At 45.4% G+C, this 20,946-nt stretch overlaps 1 protein-coding gene and 1 long non-coding RNA gene across 3 annotated transcripts; both read left to right on the top strand.

Annotated features, from left to right (window-relative positions):
• SNCG (synuclein gamma) lies at window positions 1-16,565 on the top strand. 2 transcript variants are annotated; one of them, XM_051799854.1, is made up of 5 exons: window positions 1-662; window positions 5,635-5,676; window positions 6,519-6,668; window positions 15,027-15,088; window positions 16,183-16,565. In XM_051799854.1, exons 1-5 carry the CDS (start codon window positions 542-544, stop codon window positions 16,210-16,212), a joined length of 405 nt encoding a protein of 134 aa, XP_051655814.1. In that variant the 5' UTR covers window positions 1-541; the 3' UTR covers window positions 16,213-16,565. The 2 variants fall into 2 exon arrangements, with proteins under 2 accessions (XP_051655814.1, XP_051655815.1); XM_051799855.1 differs by having other exon boundaries at window positions 5-662; window positions 6,519-6,646; window positions 15,014-15,088.
• Window positions 16,566-19,101: 2,536 nt separating this feature from the next.
• On the top strand, window positions 19,102-20,468 carry LOC127476684 (uncharacterized). Its single transcript, XR_007906710.1, has 3 exons — window positions 19,102-19,206; window positions 19,906-20,033; window positions 20,347-20,468. It is a non-coding gene; the product is annotated as an uncharacterized LOC127476684 (long non-coding RNA).
• The last annotated feature ends 478 nt before the right edge of the window (window positions 20,469-20,946 follow it).

The raw sequence follows: 20,946 nt of genomic DNA, 5'->3' as shown, positions 1-20,946 counted from the left end.
TTGTTTGCCACATGTGGCAGCAGCTTTATATGCCCTCCACCCTCTAGGAACCCATGAGAGCTGTTGTTTGGCTCCTGCTGCAGCCTCGGGAAGATGCCCTTTCAGGAACTCAGCTCTCCACATAAACAGTCTCCCTCTTCACATGAGAGCATCCTTGAGTGAGAGCATTGCAGCATATTTTAAAAGCTCTATCTGTCTGGAAATTTTCCAGTCGGTCCCTTACCTACTGCCGTCGTTGTCCTCCTCTCCCCCTCCCTTCTTAAAGCTTCCCAGGCAGATCCATATCATTAATATTTCAGTATCAGCTGCACACAGGCATTGGCTACACTGCAGCACACTTCATCAATAAGAGCCAGCGAGGGCTGTGAGGTTTGCCACACTGCCTTCATCCAGGGAGGAGTGAGAGCAAAGGCAGAGCCTGGCAGAGAAACAGAGTATCTGCCGAGGGTAAGGCTGCAGTTCGCAGTCCCAGCCTTGAGGTGCTTTTTGCTGCTGTCCCTCGTTCAGATCATCCCAGATAATACCTTAACAAGCAACAAGAATGGATGTCTTTAAGAAAGGTTTCTCCATCGCTAAAGAAGGTGTGGTGGCTGCTGCAGAAAAGACCAAGCAGGGAGTGACAGAGGCTGCGGAGAAGACTAAAGAAGGGGTAATGTATGTAGGTAAGAGAGAACTAGTTTGAATCTACATTTGAGCATGAACAGCTGCATAGATTGTCTCTGAGAAAGTCTGGGGAAATTATATTGTGTCTGGAGCTCGGGAATGAATAGCAAGGAGATCTGGATAACATCCTCAGCTCTGCACGGAGTTGCTTTGTAAACCTGGGGTGCCACAGCCTCCCCATGCCTCAGTTTCCCCAACTGTAAATTAGACATAGAAACTATCACTACTGTAGGGGAGGCAGAAGGAATGTAATGTTGAGGAGCAGATGCTCAGGTGTAAGGTTTCTGTTAGACCAGTCACTGATTGTTTGCAGGGTGAGTCAGACACTCTCCAAGCATCTGAGCCCTGCTGGTCTCCACCTCACCTCCACACTGAGACACGCTGAGGAGGTCCCTGAGAGGAGCCAGCAGTGTTAGTAAGAGGGGATTGCAGGATGCATCTGTTTCCCCACAAACAAACTGTTTTATCCTGAAATCCTTCTCTTGTGCACCAACCTATTTCGTTGCCCATGCACACATTAATCTTGCGTTACAAGAGACGCCCAAATTCCTTTTGCCCAAAGAATAGGATCTGGGAAACAGCACGCCTGATGTCCTGTCTGGAGACCTCTCTCACAGTTAATGGGCTGTTTCAGAAACCTCTCCTTTCAAGGTCACCCTCGAAACCCACTATCTTCACTATCTAGCAAATGCAATTATATGGCTGGATGGTCAGATATTCCAGATAATACAAAATCTGCAGAGTCTTAGGTTCCCAAGACTGATTACCTTGCTGCTGATTACTGTGTTTCACACAGCTTTTCATTTTTGCTAGATGTGGGAAAGAGGGTTTATTTTAGTTGGAAAGTTTACATGCACATTCTTCCTGCTATCATACTGCAACATCCACAGCTATACTTAGCTACTGTATTTAAAACGGCTCTATTGCAAATAGCTACAGACATATTTGTACATTATAAATGAATATAAAATTTGTACGTAGCAGGTCTGGTAATGCCTTCATCCTGAATTTTTAAATACTTAACTATTGGCATGCTGGAAATGAATGGATGTAAAAGTTCACATTTCAGTTTGAAGCTGACTCACAAGAAAAAAGGTAAGCAGAGTCCCTATAAACAAACTAACTACAGTAACCGAAACACCAGCCAGTGAAATGTCACGTATGGATGTCACATTGTGGCATCACTACTGCTCCACCTGCTTCCAGATTTGAGTCATGTCAGGGTTATTCAGAGTTTTTATACATAATTCCTCACATCTCTGTTCAGTCACGTTGTACACCTCCATACTGTGACCTGCTTTTCAGGTACTGAGTCTCTTTATGAGATTCTAACCTTTCAATAAAGTGTTCTCTAAGTCTAAAACTAAAAAGCCTTAAAACCCTAATCTCCGAATGAGGATCAGTTAAGGATCAAGGTGAAGATTAAGTGCTTTCTCCTTTTATTGGTTTGGTTTGTTTTGGTTTGTTGGTATAGTGCCAGTTCCTGCCCTGTCATGCACTGCACAGGGCTTTGCCTTGGGCTGATTCAGTTCCTGTTGCACACTAGGGGAAGCTCAGCCCTTTGGGGAAAATTCAGTCTTTCACAGGCAGGAAAAGTCAAGGCCAGATGCTGATTAGCTCAGAAAATCAGGTTTTTTAATAACCAGGGAAGGTGGAGGCATGGTATATCTGTTAAAACTGGAATGCTGTTCATGCTGCCTTTTATCACTCTGTGCCATGTGAAGGGTAAATCACAGACCTGAACTGTTCTTTCCCTGCTCCTTCCTTTGCAGAGCCCTATCCCAGCAGCTTCATCTAGAGCATTAGGTGTCAAAACTTGAATTTTTGGATGCTAGGAGAAAACAATACTGCATCAAACCTTGAGGGTCTTTTCAGAACATCAGGAAAGGGAGGAAAATCCCCATAGCCTAGGATGGATGAAGTGGATCCCTGACTTTTATTCAGGTTTGTGCTAACTCATTGCTGACTCTCCAAGGAGGATTCCAGGTGTCTGGGCACAACCCCCACATCTGGTGAGTCACTCGCTGCTGCCCAGGGGAAGAAAAACAATGCTCGTTCAGAGGCACCTGCCTGGAGCAAACAGTATCGCTGGGGCACTGTGGCCAGCGCTTGTCCCTCCCTCTGGCCCAAGCAGGTTCAGCTTCCAGGAGCCGTGGCAGAGGAGATGCCTCCCTCCTGTGCTGGCCCTGCAATGCGGTCACAGCCGGGCCGGGCCGAGGTGCTGCCATCGCCGGGGCAGCCAGGGCGTGGGGTGCTCCTGCCCTCCCTGTGGCTTCCTGAACAAGCAGGGTAGAGAAGAGGGGGCATGAAAAGAGGAGAAATCCCGCAGCTTAGCAGAATCACAGACTGCTCTGCAACTTGTGACAGCCTCTGGGTACACCAAAGTGGCAGGGGATCCCTCACAGTTAGTGGGGATCCAGCAGCTGGTTCAATGGGCTGTCTTTTTTTGTTTGGTTTAAAAAGGGGGATAAATGATGCTGCAGTTAATGAATGAATTTAATGCAAAGCTGCATCGGAGTATTGAGTATAAGGTCATTAGTACTGTTTAATGCTATAATTCAGTAAGCCTCAACAAAGAAGACACTTCTAGTTTTCCAGAAAGATTTTCGACCGTGTGTGTCACAGAAAGCCTCTACTTAAACCAAGTGACTCCTGCAGGACTTAACACCCATCATAATATCCCTTTCTACTCTAAACCTTCTCCCACCACCTCAGTCCCACCCTTGCCATACCAAAGCTCTTACAGATGACTCACAGCACTCAGAAGAGGCAGGATGCATGAACTTTTAATTCTGTGTGCAGAAGCCGCAGGCAAGGGCTAATGAGCGAAATGAGATTGAGCATCAGGTGATTGCTTTCTGATTCAACAGATGCGGGTTCTGGCGGGAGCGAGCGCCGGAAGGTCAGGTTCCATGCGGTGCATAATGGATGTGAGCCTGAGTCATCGGGTGTGGCCGGGCGGGAACGGGAGGCGAGCTCTCCCCGGGCTGCAGCAGGGACTCTTCCCCATGACACTGCTTCTGTGGCACAGTGGATTCGGGTGGTTTTCTTCTGTCTGCAGCCCTCCTTTCTGGAACTGTTTTTGATCAGCAAATATAGCCCCCAACCACTCCCCTCCCCCTGTGAAAGAATTGAGCCCCGATAGCCACCTTAAAAGTCTGGTAAAAATATATATAGAAGACAGAAGTCTCAGAGTGTTTACTGCACAACTGAAACACATGGAAGTCTAGTACAGCAAATCATCCACTTTGCTTACCTATCAACTGCTCTTTGACCAAAAAACAACAAAAAAGGGCTGTGCTTGAACATCTGTGTCTGACACGAGACAATCTTGTGTGTCAGATTAGCATTGTGGCAGTGTTTCATAGAAGCACTGGGAGGGAAAACAGAGCACGATGGTGTCTGAACTGAACAGTGTGTTTGGCCCACTCAGGAGCTCACATTCATGGCTTGAGACTTGCACTTGCTCTGCTCGCTGCTGTGCTTCTGCTCACATTTGTGTGTCACGGGCATCATTATTAAATCCACCACTAGGAACTGCAGTTTACAGCACTAACAAGTATAATAAAGTACAAAGATTTCATCTCTTCAGTTTTAACACAGTTCAGGAGGGTGGAGTGAAATGTTGAGGGCATATTGTAGTAGAACAGTTTTGTTCTGCCCCGGGCAACAATTACAACCACCAAAATAAATCAACAATTGAGAATAACATCCAATAACACGTAACATGTGTCAGGCAGAACAGAGCTGGGCTGGATCTCTTGTTATCAGGGCACTGCACCTGTTTCACTTCTCAGGCTGCTAATGAGAACGAGCTGTGGTTTGTAGCTGGTTTCTCCCACCACACCCGTGGATGTTGCACTTGCATGGAGTCAAAGATCTGCCTGGTTCTCTATTTTTACCATTTTGATGGTTGGCCATAGAAATCCTTTTGCTGTACCAGTATGGGAAATTTGAAGAGAGCCTGCTTAGGTGCAGATAATTTACAAAATACATTAAAGTGAGACCAGTGGAATGTTTTGGCGTTGTTCTTTTAAATTGTAACAGCGATAAATTCGATCCTTTATTTTTTCAATGCGCAAAGCACGTAGTTACTGTGGGGGCTGCCCATCTACCATATGATTTAGCTTATCTGCTGCAGTAAAAAGGTAGAAGGGATATATAGCTGGTCACTTGAAGCGTGGAGGAAAATCACAGAGATTAATTATTCCTTAGGGCTATTTGTGTTGCAAACTGAATGCCTTCACATCCTGTTGGCTTTTCTGCCTTGAGAACAGGGAGATAAATTACAATGTAAGTATACATATGGTGTACTTTCATAATTTGAGATAAAACCATCTGCATTCTGTGTATCACTGTGAGCAGGCACTTACAGCCTAGGCTGAGGCACCAAAATGGGAATCTAGTTAGTAGGTATGTAGTCTGTGGGTGGTTGTTCTGTAAATTCAGCTTTAAGATTCTCAAGTCTTTACCTGTGATATAGAATGAGATTTTAAATGACTGCTGCAGCCAAGGATTCTGCTGAAAGGCAGGAGAGAGTCACAGATGTGACTCCTTGTCTTGCAAGACTGAAGTAGGTGAGATTTTACCAGGTGATTTAATATACAGTCATGTTTACAATTAGCTTAACATTGACTTACCACTATTTAACTGTTCTTTTAATTTTGGAAATATTCCAGGGATGATTTTTCATAGTTCAGCATGATATAGTCAGAATTTTTCAGGTCTAGGCATCTCCAGAGAATTTGTTGTTGAAGTTCTCCAACTCTCAGCACAAAGGTACTTATTGACTTTACTGGGGAGGGAAGCTGGTCCCCTTTTCTGGCTCTGCAAATGGCTTGTGTCTGAGCAGGAGGTACCAGCAGCACTCTAGCTCCCTACTGCACTTTGTAAGAACAAAAAGCAGTACGTGTCCAGAAACCACAGGTTTCTTAGCCAGGTAGCACTGACAGACTGTGTTTCCTTTCACAGGCACCAAAACCAAGGAGGGCGTGGTGCAAAGTGTGACCTCAGGTAAGAGCACAGCCCTGAGAGGGGTGTGGGAATCTGTGATGGTTTGTCAAATGGGAGGTCTGGGGGGGACACCACTGACATGTGTGACCTTCCAGGTGATGAATGGAGGATGCTTGCCAGGAGCAATGGTTCAGGGTCTGGCATTTGCAGTGGACACAGATGGGAGAAAATATTTGATCAGTAGAGCGGGTCAAAAAATCTGATGAAGGTTACTTGGCAGACTGGGATGAGTCACAGCAATTTAGACATTTCACAATGTCAGGTGTGCTGCCCAGCATGAAGAGAGGATTTGCTTCCATCAGTTCCTGTCGGGCAAAACTGTGGCCTTTGGGAGACTCCTGTCAGGCAGTCACAGAATCAAGGACCCAGAGGGTTCCTTCTAGGACCCAAGCTCCAAGGCAGAGCAGCCACGTGGACTGCCTTGAAGGGAGATAAATGGATCCTTTCCCTGGAGAATTTCATAATGATTACTTTTTTCTACCCAGGAGTATTAAATCAAACAGAAGGTACCCAGGAAGAGGTCATGCAGAGTCTGCAATGCAAAATACCTTATTTGCACTATTGTCTCTTAGTATTTGACAGTGAATTTTTCATTCTGCAGTTTCCCACAATGACTGACAGGCTGCAGTGCTGCCCTCTGAACAACATTTTGAGTCAGACAAAAACCCTCACGTACATAATGTAAATTCAAACGTGATCTCATCTAAAAAAATCCAAACAAGGATTGCATGAGGGCCAATTTCTTCTTTTACCTCAGTGCATTCATGTTACTGTCCCGGGGAATTTGGCAGCCTTTGGGCAGTGTCCAGCTCACTGACTTTCTGCTTTTGTTAAAACCCCAGTTGCTGAGAAGACCAAAGAGCAGGCCAATGTGGTGGGAGAGGCTGTAGTATCCAGCGTGAACACAGTGGCAAACAAAACTGTAGAAGGAGCAGAGACCATCGCAGCCACCACAGGAGTTGTAAAAAAGGTATGTTTGTTTCTTCAGTGGTGTGCAGGATGGAAGAGTCACCTTTGGATTACACTTAAAATACCTTCAAACATTTACAGGTGATGGTTTTACTTATGTAATGAAAGGTTTGCAGCAATATCTGCTTTTGTATAACACAATATTATCCTGTAATGCGTAATATAGTCACAGAATCATTTAGTTTGGAAGGGACTACTTGAGATCATCTAGTCCAACCTCCTTAGGGTCAATGAGAGAGGACTCTGTACAGCTGAATTTTGAATATCTCCACAGATGGAGACTCCTCAACACCCCTGAACAACCAGTGCCAGTGTTTGACCACCCTCACAGGAAGAGAGAGAAAAAACAGAGTGTTTTCCTCTGTTCAGATGGACACTTTAATCAATTTGTGCCCATTGCCTCTTGTCCCATCAGTGGGCACTGCTGGCAAGAGTCTTTCATTTTCTTATGAATGTAGAAAAGCATTTTTCCCCAGGAACTTGAGCAGAAATGCGGCTGGGCTGCAGTGAGCACCTGGATGGAGTCAGAGCTCTGGGATGTGCAGGGTGGGAAGGCACAGGAGCTCAGCACTTGCCCTCACAGCTGTGCCACGCTGGTGGGATGCACAGGCTCGGCCCGGCAGCTCCGGAGGCAGCAGAGGGCAGCAGAAATTCAGGCACAGCCCGGGCCCGGCGGAGCGCCTGACCCTGCTGCTCTGCTTCCTGCTGGTTCGGGCAACATCCAGGCACTTATTGATAAAGGCCGTGGGATCCAAATTGTGCACGGATTAAGCCAGATTCAGACAAGGCATCTTCTGTCCTCCAGCTTAATTTGGCACTTGGACTGCTTCAAGTGAGGGGATTAAGGGGCATGTGAAGGAGCAGAACAGTTCCCTAGATGAAGGCAGTGTTGACCATTAGAGAAGATGCTTTCCCCGGGTGGTAACAAACAGCAACCATTTGTACAGCACGAGGCTAATACTTGGCAGCTCTTTGGTAAGCCCAGCTCTTTCCCCTCTTCGGAGGGCTGTGATCACTGCTGTTGACAGCCACATGAGCTAGATGAGTCACAACAAACCCAAACCCTGAATCAAAGCAAAGCCAGGCTGGCCAAAATTGTTTTAATTGTTCAGATAGTCGGCTGATTAATTTCCTGACCTGCACGTAAACACATTGTGATGTGAAACAAAACTTCTACACAGCATATAAATCCTGGGAGAATAGCCTAACAAAAGAGGGGAACAGCAGCTACGAGTGACGCAAAATGTCCTCCTGCAAGCATGTGAAAAGGGCAGATACAGGAGTTCTGCTAAGCCCTTGGGATAAGATTAATCTCTATTCCCACAGCATTTGGGCTGTAGGAGCAAACAGTGATTCCTAATTCCATGGGGCCAGAATACCCCCTTCAACCTTTCAGCTGACCTGGTGCGGGGTGATTGACCCAGGAGAGTGAGGAATGTGCTGACTGTAGGAATCCATCCTGCAGGTGTTGGACTGTCTTCCCTCTAGCAAGGACTGAGCAGCAGCAATCTTGTTCCTCTTTCCTCCGAAGTGAGAGCCCCACCTCAAAGACTGACAACTACAGTTTACAGCTGATTTCAGAGCTCAAATCAGTCAATGTTATCTGTTTCCATCTTTGTGAACATAGTCCCTCAGAAAATCAGTGATTCCTTCACCCTAGTAGAGGTTCTGGCTTATGCAGACTGCAGGCAATATGCAGAGCTGTGAGGTTTGGGAGGGTTAAAGCATTAAGCATCTGAACTGTCATTTTGGCATCTTCCATTGATTGGAGTGCTGATCTGACTGCTTAGAGTTAAAATGGAGATCATTCAAGAAATAAAAAGTTAGGATGTGTCACATGCCAAAGGGCAGACTAAATGGAACCAGGAGACTGTTTTGGACACAGCATCGGGGTGTCATGCCAAACAGCAGAGGTGGGCAGCAGAATGAAAACAGGAGGAGAAAAACAAGACAAAGTCACAGGAGAAAGGAATTCAGGAAAAAATGTTTGTTTCTGTGAAAGAGGGGTCATCTATTCTGCTGGTTTAGCTCAGCTTAGTAGTGCAAATCTTTTATTCATGCTCGCTCACCATACTTTATCATAGAGCTAGACACGGAAGATTGAGCTCCATGAGCAGACCGAGCACCTCCCAACTGCTAATGGTTGATTGCCTTGGAGCCAAAGCTGCTCCTGAGGGAGGGTCCTGAAAGGAATATAAGGAGTTGTGCTGGGCTTTTGTGCACCAACTGCTTTTTCTCCAGATCTGCTCCTATTGTGCTGCAGAGTTTGCTAATGGAAATACATCCAGAGTCTGCCAAGAGCAGCACCAGGCACTATAATGCCTGTGGGAGACCCATTGAAGATACACTAAGAGTGATAAGTTAAAGCTTTTAGATATTTAAGCAGTGAATAGCTACTGTTATCATCTTGCAATCCTGGATACACAAGGCTTTCAGCCCCTGAAGTTTGAGGGAGGTGTTATATCCAGTGCTGAGACTTGTTTGTGTTCCATCCTGTCCTCCTCCTTTCTAATTGCACAGAGCAGTTGCTAATGCCTTATTTTGGTTTTCAGCTGTCTCCAGTGCTGTTCCCTGCTGACTTTATAGAGGGGTTGTTCAAAGTACCAGGGATCTGTGTGAATGCCTGGCACTGAGCAGTGCAGGAGAGTGACTTGGGTCTGGAGGAGGCAAGTGGCCTAGGAGGCATGTCTCCAGCTGAGCTTTCCCACTATTAATATCAATTATGGAGAGCTTGTTGACATTTAATCTGTGCATTTGACAGCTGGCATGGGTGGCAGGAGAGGGGAACTCTGAGGATTCTGAGTTAAGTTTTGCTCATGACAGCAGCCATGGGTTGGTTCAGTTCTGTGGGTGTATCACATGGTCACTTGGGTCATGGGAAAGAATTCAGCCTGCTATTGGATCATGGCAGGCACTGAAATGTGCACACCCATGGGGCAGTTGGCAACCTGCTGCTCCTTGCTGTCCTTGGTGGGAGCACTCAGAGCCATGCAGAAGGAAATGAGGCTGGAGTAACTCTGTGCCTGTGAGGGGGTGCCAAGTACCAGATGAGAACAACCTTACGTAGTGTTGGCATCGCCTGATAGGGCTTTGGCAGTGGCCTGGTCACTGCTCACTGAGTACAGGAAAGTATCGACTGATTTGGGGGAGTTTTTAGGTATTAACTAAAAAATGTGTAAATTAAGAGATTATAAACTTGCCACAATTTTTCTGATCCACAAAGGAATGAAACCCATCAGTGATATGTTCTGTCTGTGGCTCTGCACCCATCCCCATCCCTGGGGTGGACATCAAGAGATTCCAGTGAGATAACCACCCACTACATATCCCTGTCTTAGGAGAGGATTAATTCTTCGTCTGCATGACGCAGCACAGAGCTTGCTGCAATGCAGACACCACGTGGCTGGGAACGAGGGCACGTACATACACTCACAAAATGTCCTTCAGGCAGTGGAACAACTTCCCCAGTATGATGCTTCCCTGCACCCTCCACCTAGATCTTCCCCTTAGATCTATTTGTCCTGTCAGTTTTCATGATTTAGCTGCCAGCTCATGACTCTGTCACTTTGAATTGGGTTTGATCCCTTTTTTGTTTCGCTCCATTAATTATTGGAGCAGTTGTCAGTTATGTGCATCCGCTGGGCGCGTTCGCTGTGTGCCTGATCTCGTGTGCCTGAGCCGCACCCAGGCCGGGGCTCATCGCTTTCATAACAGCTGCACACTCTGGAGGTGAACATTTGTGGTCTTGATTCTGCTCACTCACACCCTGCAACACCACCGAGGCCAAGGCAGTCGCACCGAAGGAATCGGAAGCAGAAACTGAGTGACCTCCGTGTTCAAGTTAGTCTGGGCAGGGCAACCAAGGGCATTTGAGAGGCCAAGGAGGGCAGAGCTGCTGAGCAAGAGGAGCAGGGAAATCAGCAGCTAGACTGCCTTACAACTAAGTAGAATAAATAGTTGCAACTCTTCCTCTTGGCATTCAAGCTTCTCTGTACGTGGTTGATGCAGTGGTGCACCCCAGTAGTATCCGTCCACATCTGATGGAGCAGGAGAGACTACAAAAGCAGTGTGGAACAGGGTATTCTGCCTACAGGCACTTTTTTTATGCTTCCTTCTCAGTCTCATTAGTGCATCCAGGCATAGATTTTCTCATGAAAAATAGCTGAGTTAGTGGCACTGGTGAAGCCTTAAAGTCTGCAAGACCATGTGTTTGCTTCATGGCTCAAAGCTGTGCCGCAACAATCCTGTAGGATACATTGTTAAATATGTATTATTTCTATAAGCAGTCTCAGGAAAGTGAGAGAGTCTGGCTGTGGGCTGGATGAAAACAAAGCCACCCCAGGAGTCCATCTGGATTTGCAGGGTAAGACGGGGCTCCTGTGTGCCCATCTGTCTGTCCTGTTGGTAGGTCCATTCACTTTAGGCACGAGTTGACCTCTTAGAGCTGTCAGCATCACTCCAAGCACGTTCAGCCTGAAACATATACAGCACAGCCTGTCCATAGGACCTGTCAGGTTGCCTGAGGATTTACGAGGGAGTGGAGTGGGGATACTGCCAAGTACTGTTGTGTTTGCTCCAACGCCCAAGGTCAAGAGCACTACAGGAGGCTGAACCTCTCTGCCTTATGCAATTGATGTCCCATTGAGGGCTGTTAAATTTGTAGCAGATGAGGCTGCCAGTGAACCTCTCTGGCTTTACAGCCTAATAATAATAATAATAATAATAATAACAACAATAACAATAATAATAATGAACTCTTGCTCGCCACTGAATTTTTTGAGATTCTGGTGAGTCATATGCCAGCATCCAATATTGGATTGCTTTCTCTGTTATATAAGGAAGATAATACCAATAAGGTTATTTTTGTCTGAATTTTTGGGAAAAGCAAAAAAGCCCTACGGGCTTATAACATAATATAGATAAAAACATAAATTCCATTTTGTATATGGACTCAGAACATACAACTCAGTTGGTAAGCTGGAAAAGGGAATTTCATAGAACCTGAGGGGAAAAAAGAAGTCTGAGAAATGAAATTATAATTAATTATTTTTCAATATTTCTGGGGTTTCAAATCAGTTTAAAAAAATATTAAAATATCTGAACCCAGGAGCCTATAGTATGGTCTATTTAAGATCTCAACATTACACAGGAATATCTTTATAAATGGCAGATCCTAATTTGTCAAGTTCTTCATTTTTGATAGCTGAACATGTACCTATGTTTCATAACCTTAGTTAAATATTGTTTTTTATATATATAAATCTTCTATAGTGTATATATTTTATATGGGAATGTATTTTTTATTCATAAAATATTTAAAAACTTGTATGGTATTCCTTTAAGAAATTCTAAGGTCTTGTGTTTCACTTAACTATTATGTTAAAGTCCTTAATTCTCTCTTCATTAGCAAAAAAAGATTCAGCTTCTCCCCCAAAAATAGAAGAAAATAGCCCATAGCAAACTGATTTTTTTTTTCATTTAAAATACTTATTCTAAGGCAATGCATGACTTCTGAGGGGACAAAATCTTGTTTCACTTCAAGAGCAGGAGGACCATTACTAATTGCTTCGTGGTTTCAACATGCCTCTCCCTTAGAAAATCTTGTCCCTTTTAATGAGCAGATGAACAGTGAAAGGAATGGCAGAACTCTTGCTGTCCCCCAGAGAAGCTGGATTTTCACCTTTGCTTTCTTGCCCAGCGTTGTGCTGTGGGTCAGTGCTACAGCTGGAGCTCGTACCTGGGGGTCTCTGGCTCTTCATCCAAAGTGAAGACCCTTCCATCACGTGGTCCTGCTCTGTTTTCCTGAGCAGTTACTGCAATCCTCAGCCAGCTAACACCCAGCTGAAGAATGCAGCCCTTCCTCATCTCGGGATCACTATTCTGGGCAGGGTGGGAAGCGCGTGAGAAAAAGGCTGTGAGGCGACATCCCTAACACAGCCTGACACCTCTTCATCCTGCAATTGTGCTGTTCCTCCACCAAAGTTTAGAAATACTATCCAGAAACACGGTTGCTTCCCTTTCTAAAAATAGATGGTTGATTTTTATCCTTCTGGAGCAGAGTCTTGGCAAGGAGAGCACGATTTAAGGGATCTAACAGGCAGCACAATAGCTGAACAGGGATTCTTCAGCCCATCTGTTGCTCTGGGATGCAGTGTCCTGAGGGTGGTCCTGAGGAAGGTATCCCTTTTCCATGATTCTTTCCACATCAACCACAGCTGAGCTCCCTGCCCACAGGAGCAGGAGGTGGTTGTACGCTGCAGAAGGACAGAGTGCACCTCACCTCTCCTCGTGTTCCTGTGAGCTGTCTGCAGGTTCCCAGTGCAGCTCAGCACCTTCGGCAGTCGCCTTTGATTGACCTTCACCATTTCACACAGCAGCTGGGATCTCCACCTGCAAAACACCTACGAGACACCTGCTGTTGCAGCTACTGTGAGCAGCTTGCACTGCAGATTTCTTTCCACCTAACAGCCGAAAAACCTGCTTGTAAAGCTTGAAAATACAATTTGAGGCTATTTTTACCCGCTTTGGCCTAGCTCGTGCTGTTGAGTTATAAGGCGTAGTCCTTTTTATATGCATCTGAAGTCTTTTCAAGCCACAGGCTGGATCCTGAGGCTGGATCCTGAGGCTGGATGAGCCTCCATAAATTCAGAGCAGTGAGCTGTTTGCTGCCTGCAGGGGAGTTGCCTTTCTGAAAGGCTGTGGCTGAGTGGCTCCATCAGAGCAGTGGCCTCTCCACAACAGCCGCGATCCCTGCTGTGCTGGGAGAAACTGTCTTCCATGATGTGCACAATTTGATGTCATTAAGTTACTTGGGCTTACTTAAAACGGCTCAGGCCAACAATGCAGTGCAAATTAAGGGCGTGTTCCTTGGGAAAAGGTGGTCACACTGTGCTTCTCATCTGGAGACACCCCAGTGCGTGGTGCTCTCCATAAACAAACTAATCAACTCTAGTCTCAGCAGGGAGACGAAGGGAATGCCTGCAGCTGTGACAGACATCAGTACTGGGCTGCAGCTCATATTTTGGCTGTTTTCTGGTTTTGGTGGATTGATCCCTTGGTAGCTTATATGGAGAGCAGAAAGCCTATAGGTAGGACAGGCAGGTTACAGTGCTTCCATCTCCTGGCTCCCCTTCCTGCCACAAAAGGACCTGAAGTCCAATTTTCAACTTAAATTTTCATGGGCTCCACCTTATATCTATATAACTCTGTGTATTTTTCCCTTTTTATTTTGTATCCCCTCTTCTTCCATGATTCAGTCCCAAAAGCAGCAGGAGTGCTCTCCTACTGATAAGAACACTTATGACTGAACAGGAAAATAAAGACACGTGTCAAAATTAAGAGTGGAGTTCCCCAAACACAAGGGAGCATGAAGTTCTGTTTACAGGAGGCTTGGCAGGGACATTTGATCTGTACTGCATCAACAGCAGCACCAGGGAAAGTGGTGACCCTGTGTTTCAAAATGTTAAAATTCAAATGATAACTCTGTCCTCCATGCAAAATTGACTTTCCCTTTACATAATATGTGTGTCTCTGGTTCCCTCTGTGTTAGCCCTGACTTCACCTGGGAAAAGAGTAATTCAGGGAAACTGCTGGGCATGTGTGCTCAAAGGAGACAGAGAAGCTTAGTAATTTTGAGTTGCCTGGTTATTTGGGGCTGGGCTATAGAAGTCCCGCTATTTCTGCTTCCTCCTGCTCTCACTGACTGATTCCACACAGGGGTATTTGTTCTTTCTGTCCAGTACAGTGAGGGTTTTGTCTTCTCTGGCTAAATTGTGCTTAAAGTAACTGCCTGGTAATACAACCTTTTCTCTTCCTTTTGGGCTAGAAAGGAAGCTGAAAGATGCAGGCAGGTAGCTAAAAGAGCCAAAAATGCTTATGTAAATACTTGGACTCAAACACAAAACCTTTGATAATGACACTTTATCTGAAGCATGACATTAACACCACCACAGTACTGCTGTATCGTAAATTAGTTTTAGTCTATGCAATAAGTGCTTAGGGTAAGTAAGATAATGTGGGGAAAGGCTTGGTGTAGTCTTATTGTAGGTAACTTTATTTGTTCCTCCCAAATTTCTTCACGCTGAAAGAGTCAAAACTCTGGTCTCAGTAACAGAAAAAGAACTGATTTTCTGTATGAAAAAGACCCTAAAGCAGGTGGTAGGAAAATGAATTGCTTTTTCACAGATATCTGCTCCAACGAGCTGCACAACAAAAGTGGATCTCAAGCAATATTAAAGCTGGTGTTTTATTTGGGTGCGTAATGCTCAGTCACTGTCGCGCAGTCTGCTCGAATGGTCTGTCTAAGATTAGGGCGATGACTCTGCATGTGGCAGCAAGGACAAACATTTTGCACATTGTGCCTTGGCAGGAGGACCTGGCAGCGCCGGAGCAGCCGCGGGTGGCCGGAGAGGGGGCCCCAGCGCCGGGCCCGGGCGGGGCAGAGGTAAGGGGGTGCCGGGGCCCTGGGGCCACACACGGGCTCTTTTGGGTTACTGCTTCCCCCCCTCCCCGGGAGAATGCCCCTTTGCACCCTGCGGTTGTGGATCTGCCCTGTGAGGTTCCCATCAGTATTCCCACCTTCCTGAGTTATTTGACAAAAACCTGAGCTCGTCAGTTCTCGCTTTTGCCACTTCCTTTTTTTGGGGGGACCAACAATTTTCTAGTAGAGACAGACTGGACAGAGTGTAAACTGCTGCCCGGTGTGGGCTGATTTTGTGGGTGCACATATAATAGTTAATGCTTTCTTTTGGTTTTGTCACCACATGAAACAGCTCTTTCCTGGTTGCAGCCATGCTTTAGAAGAGCTTTAGATAAAAAGTTAGATTTTTCTATAGATTTTTCTACATTTAAATTAGCTCTTTTAATTTTTGATCTGTTCTACCTGCAATGTCCTTTTGAAGCCCTGGGTCAGATGTCAGTCTTTGGGCCACTTTCAGCTCTTGAACAAGAATAACTTATTGTCCAACAAGGATGCTTTAAAGGGGCAAATGCTTCTCACACGGTATTTCCTTTATGGTTTCAGTCCTAAGGCCTTTGTCTACCCACTCCACAGGTACTGCATGTACCCAAACCCCACATTTTTCAGCTTTTCCAAAGCTCAGACTGTTTTTGTGGTCTCAGCTTGCACCTACCACTCTCTGCCAGCCATCACCCCCGCTGCCAGTCCCCGAAATGAGCCCCACTAATGTGACTGACTCCGTGGCTGCCCCAGTGCTCATGTCAGGCTGCAGGAGCAGACCCAGCAGCAGAAAGCAGGACACTCCTGCTGGTGGCAGCCCGGCCCCACATTAGCTCAACTTCCACCATCTGTGAACTCACACCCTCATTTTCCCTGGAGGTCAGTGGGAGTGTGTCTGGTTTCCAGAAGAAATGGATATTTCATTTATTTTCTCTGCCACTTATGGTCCTCATTGTTTTGTAGCTGTTTATGATTTTTTTTATGTGGTGACTATTAACATTGATTTTTCTCTTAATTTTATTTACATATGTTTTCCACTGGAAATATTTAACTGTTTTCCTGTCTCTCTCCTCTCACAGGGTGAAACTGAAGGCGATCCATCAAGTTAGGGAATCCTAGGTCGAAAGAGACCATTCCAAGAGCATACATGGAAATATTAGCTGACACTACAACGGGAAAATCCCACTGTCCATAGACTAACTACATTCAGCTCTGTAGTCTTTCACTTGCCTCAAAAAGAGTTGTACAATACATGTAAGCCAGACTCCTCTGATTGTAAGTAAAGTTCAGGTGTGTACCAGGGGGTCTGTCCTTCCCCACCTCCCTCCTGGCTTCCCAACCCACTTGCTTTGCATCTTTTGGTTGGACTCACTGGTCTGTGTGTCGCCTCCATCTGCACTGGCACTTGGGATCTCTAGGTATTGTGGAAATATTTTTTTTTTAACTAATAAAAAAGTGTTTGAACACATTTTTTGTTTTGTCAGTTTTATTTGCACGTTTTAGATGTGGATGCTTCCAAACTGATGCACTCTTCCTGTAAAAGTGCAGTATCAAGCTACAAGGATCTCAAAACTGTAAGGGCCTTAAAAAGATGGAGAATTGTGAAAAATTGTATTGCTGAAGTCAGTACTGTAGGTAGGCCAACTTCCAGTCTGTCAGGGCTGAGAAGCAGATATTTCACTATTTAAATACTTGCCATGTTTAAGGTGCAGGGGGGAATACTGGACAAGAGGAGGCTTTTTAAAGGAATGTGAAAGTGATGTTGAGCTCAATTTATTCTGCTTACTACAGAGCTTGAAAACTCTATGCTGACATCTGGGTGCAACAAGCTGCTAGAAGGTAATTACCAAAATGTGATGGGTACCAGCTGACCTGTGAGATCAGAACTGCATTGCTGCTGGCAGGGGCAGGGAGGCTGTGCAATGCATCAGTGTGAGAGCAGCTGCCAAAGGAGAATTTACTGGTGCACCACAAACACAGGGCTGGTATCTGTTACAGCAGTCTGCAGGTTAAGCTACAGAGTGAGAGCAGCAGAGACTTTCCACGTTAAAGACGTAGAGAACAGGAAAATGTTGCTACAAAGCTCATTGCTGTAAATCATGAGGATGAGTTTAAAGCACATCAGTAGGTATGGGTCTAAAAGTGGGTTCTTTTATTTACCTACAGATAGAACACCCACAAATCCAGGAGAAGACAGTGTAAACTGCTGAGATTTCAACTGCTTCAAAATCAGACCATTACTCCTCCTTAAGCTGCATAATGATGATGACTGTGGAAGATATTACAGGAGAGACTTGCTGTAGTATGGAAGGATCTGGCAGGTGTGCTAGCAGCCTCTCTCATGCATTAATACATGTAAGGCATTGCATTGCAGAGAACACAGGATTTCCATCCAAGAGGCTGTTTGATCTCAACACTGAAAGGGAACAGAAGAGCCCTAGCAGAGGTAACAAGACCCCTCAAAGGAAACTACATCTGATATGTGTATGCTCTTTTCTGGTGTCCTGCAAAACATCTGCCAATTAAACAGAATAACCAAAACTGAGGCCAAGGTAAGAGGGCTTAAAGAGATGCTCATGCCCAGCAGAGGAGGCTGGAGTCTGTTGTTAGTGCTCGCTAGAGAGAGACAGAAAAAGGAAAAACCCTTTGTTCCAAAGCTTTGCTTTATGGAGGTACAAAAAAAAAAAGTGTTTTGCCAACCAGGGGGAAAAAGGAGGTGAGTGCCTTCACCAGCTCCAGCATGTGTGGGGAGCAGGAGTGGGTAGCAGCTGGGCTGGGCTGTAGCTCAAAGGAGGAGTAAGCTGCTCCCCAAATGCCCATCTCTCAAGCAGGCTCCACCTCTGTTCCAAGGGCTTAAACCAGGAGAGACCAATAATTGCTGAGTTTAGAGGGCTGGGACACTGCTCTGCCATACTGAGCTCCCTAGCTGCTTGGGAGTGTGTGAGCACTGCCCTGAGCCTGGGCTGGACAGGCACTTCCCTGCAGTAGCCCCTGCCCAGGCCTGGTCTAGTCCTTTTGCAGAGCCCAGAGGAGTGTTTGTGCACCTTGCACAGGCAATCACAAGTCTTGAAGACAGAGACCAGGACATGCAGTTTCCTCCCACGAGTACCCTGCAACAGTGAGTGGGAACAGAGTAGTGCTGTGCCCATGCAATGGCTCAGTGAGCCTCTGTTCCCTTCCCCAGACCAGCTGTCACCCAGCCAAGGGGAGCAGATGTACCAGTCTGAGCCACCTTTGTCAGAGGTGAAACAAAGGTGAACACTTGTTTGTTCTGAGGCAGAAGAGTCTGTGATAAAAGAGACAAAAGATTATCTACTAATTATTCAACTAAACTTTGCTGTATATCTGTTTGTTTGGCTGCATGGAAAAGAAGTCTGTGCTTTTAAGGAATATTCCAGCAAATGTAATGAGAGGTGATGGAAAGAAAGTGAAAGGTGAAAGAATGGAGGAGATGCATCAGAAAACATCCCACGGGAGAAGCTGCTTTCACTGAGGAAGTGCTGGGAATCCTCTTGCCCCAGATAAAAGCTGAGGGAGGCAGATACTAGCAAAATAATTTTTTGCTGACAGATCATGATCTAGGCAATCAAGAGTTTCTCTTACTCATCTCACCCTGTGAATTATTTAAGTGGACTTTGTCCATGTGACACCGCTCTCCCACAAGCTGTTGACTCTATCCCTCTGTGCCCAGACAGCTCTTGGTGCCAGGCACGGTGGGGCCACAGTCTGTCCCCAGTGACGTGACTCTGGGTGCTCACACTCCCACCTCTCTGGTGATCCAACCAGCCAGGAACAGTCCCTGCCAAGTGTTGCGTCAACTTCACCATACGAGTGACCAACAAAGTGCTGAAAACCACTTTTTTTCCCCCTTGTAACAGCAAAACTTACTTACCATGTAAAACTGCAGCTAAGCTTTATTAAGTGATTTGTTCTGATGGAGTTCACAGCCTCTGAGTGCTCCCCCCAGTTATGTTGTAGCCGAGGGCTGAAGGGCGTTGCAGGGCCTGAGTTCTCGAAGGTGTCTGTCTGGGGTGCAGAAGAGGAAGCAGTGGCTCTCTATAGAATATCCCAAGCAGCGTTCCACTAATTTAAATGCAAATCAGGTAATAATACACTTAAAACTCCACTTTATCTGAAAGTCCTGGTTTCGTGTCTGCATAATGCGTGTCCTAAAACTGAACTCAAAGAGCACCTGATTAAAATATTGAAGGGCTGTTTTTTTAATACTGTTCTCTATAAAATTCACACATTCTCACCTCTTTGGCACTTTTTTTCTATATTGAAACACAGCTTCACTGTCTCATAAAAGCATCAAAACCCTACCCAATCACAAGAAGATGCTCCATACTGTTAATAGCACATCAGAAAAAGCTCCGATTAAAACTGAGCTTTCTGAATATCAGACAAACCCCTGCCCAGATGAGCTTGCAGCAGTGCAAAGTTTCTCTGTCAGTCTTTGGCACTGCTTTTTTTTTGTGTGGATCCCAGCATGGGAGCCAGGCAAGCTTGGCAGCTCTGCTTCTCCACTTTTCCTCTCCCCCTGGGCCCCTGGGCACAGCCATGTGCCAGAAGGGCAGAGCCACAGGGCTCCTTCGTCTCAGTGTGCCTAGAGAAATATGTACAGCTCTCCTGTAGACTTTACATCCCAGCTTGCATCCTCAGCTTTCCTAGCCAGCTGCTCCTGAGACAGGACCAGTTATTTAATTCCCCAGTCCCCTGCCAGATCTTAGGGTGGCAGTCAAGCCTTTCTCACCTTTCCCCTTCTAAGTTAAAGACCAGACAATTTTTTTTGCCTTTCCTAGTCCTGAAGCTGAGGGATATCATGAGACTCCACAACAATCCCTGTATTTAAGCATGGTTTCAGGTGCTCCAGAAGGAGGTAGAAACATGACACCACCTGGATGCTGCCTCAAGATTGAGAAAGCAGAAGGTAAAGAACTCCATGTGCACTGCCCTTATGTTGATCTCATGTTTTGAAGCAGAGCTGACTAATGGTTCCTGGAGGATGTTTAAAGGGAGAATAAATTAGACCACTTTTCTCCCAGAACTCTATATCAGTATCTGCACTGAAAGGCAAATTTAGCTTAATTAGAGCAACTTTAGTTTGATCCTTTAAATGACTAACATATGACTTAAATAATTATATCTTTCTATGAGCAAACCATTCTATTTCTGATAACAATTCTGTTTCATTGACATAAACACCACCTCCCTTCCACACTAATGTCAGTCTCTTTTCACAGCTGCAGGTGCTGAACACGGCACACTTTGTTAACTTCTGGAGTGATCTGTGTAAAACTTTCAGCCCTGACACGTGGTTGCATTTGCCTTGCTGATGGAAACCATACCTGTCTGTAAATCCCAACCCTGGTAAAATTAAAATTTAAGAGAACCCAAATAAATGTCAACACTTCTCATTAATTAGCCTCATTTGCCTATTTTCATGTGTAAAACATAAGCTCTAGCTCTGATCAATTACTTCTCACCTCCATCAGGCAGTAAAAGAGAAGGGTTCATGTTACTGATGTATGAGAGGGTGGTGCTCAAAGATGCCACAGAAGATGTGTGAAAGGAAACCAGAACAATTTCTAATTTCCCTGTGGTGTCTTAGATTCAACTCAGAGATACTTGGACTGCATGTTTGAAGTTACCCACTATTTCCAGTGCCCAATGAACCTGTTTGTATCTGAGCACTCTAATCGATATCTAACATCAGTTCAAAGGGTTTATCATTATTTTTAGGCAAGTAATGCTAACTCACAGAGTGAATAAATATTATGCAATATATTCCATTAATTTTCTATTGTGGTTTTGTAACTCTGCAAGCCACCTGATGCACAGAC

Source organism: Manacus candei, unplaced genomic scaffold, assembly GCF_025592945.1.
Source record: "Manacus candei isolate 608988 ecotype Guabito, Panama unplaced genomic scaffold, ASM2559294v1 h1tg000050l, whole genome shotgun sequence".
Lineage (NCBI taxonomy): Eukaryota > Metazoa > Chordata > Aves > Passeriformes > Pipridae > Manacus > Manacus candei.
The sequence above is the reverse complement of the archived record's forward strand: the minus strand, read 5'-3'. Positions and strand labels throughout refer to the sequence as shown.

Excerpts from the sequence above, each read along its gene's own strand:
- SNCG (XM_051799854.1), top strand. The coding sequence starts at position 542 with ATGGATGTCTTTAAGAAAGGTTTCTCCATCGCTAAAGAAGGTGTGGTG. Across the intron at positions 663-5,634 it reads AGAAGGGGTAATGTATGTAG|GCACCAAAACCAAGGAGGGC; the intron begins GTAAGAGAGAAC and ends TTCCTTTCACAG. Across the intron at positions 6,669-15,026 it reads ATGTTTGTTTCTTCAGTGGT|CGCCGGAGCAGCCGCGGGTG; the intron begins GTGCAGGATGGA and ends AGGACCTGGCAG.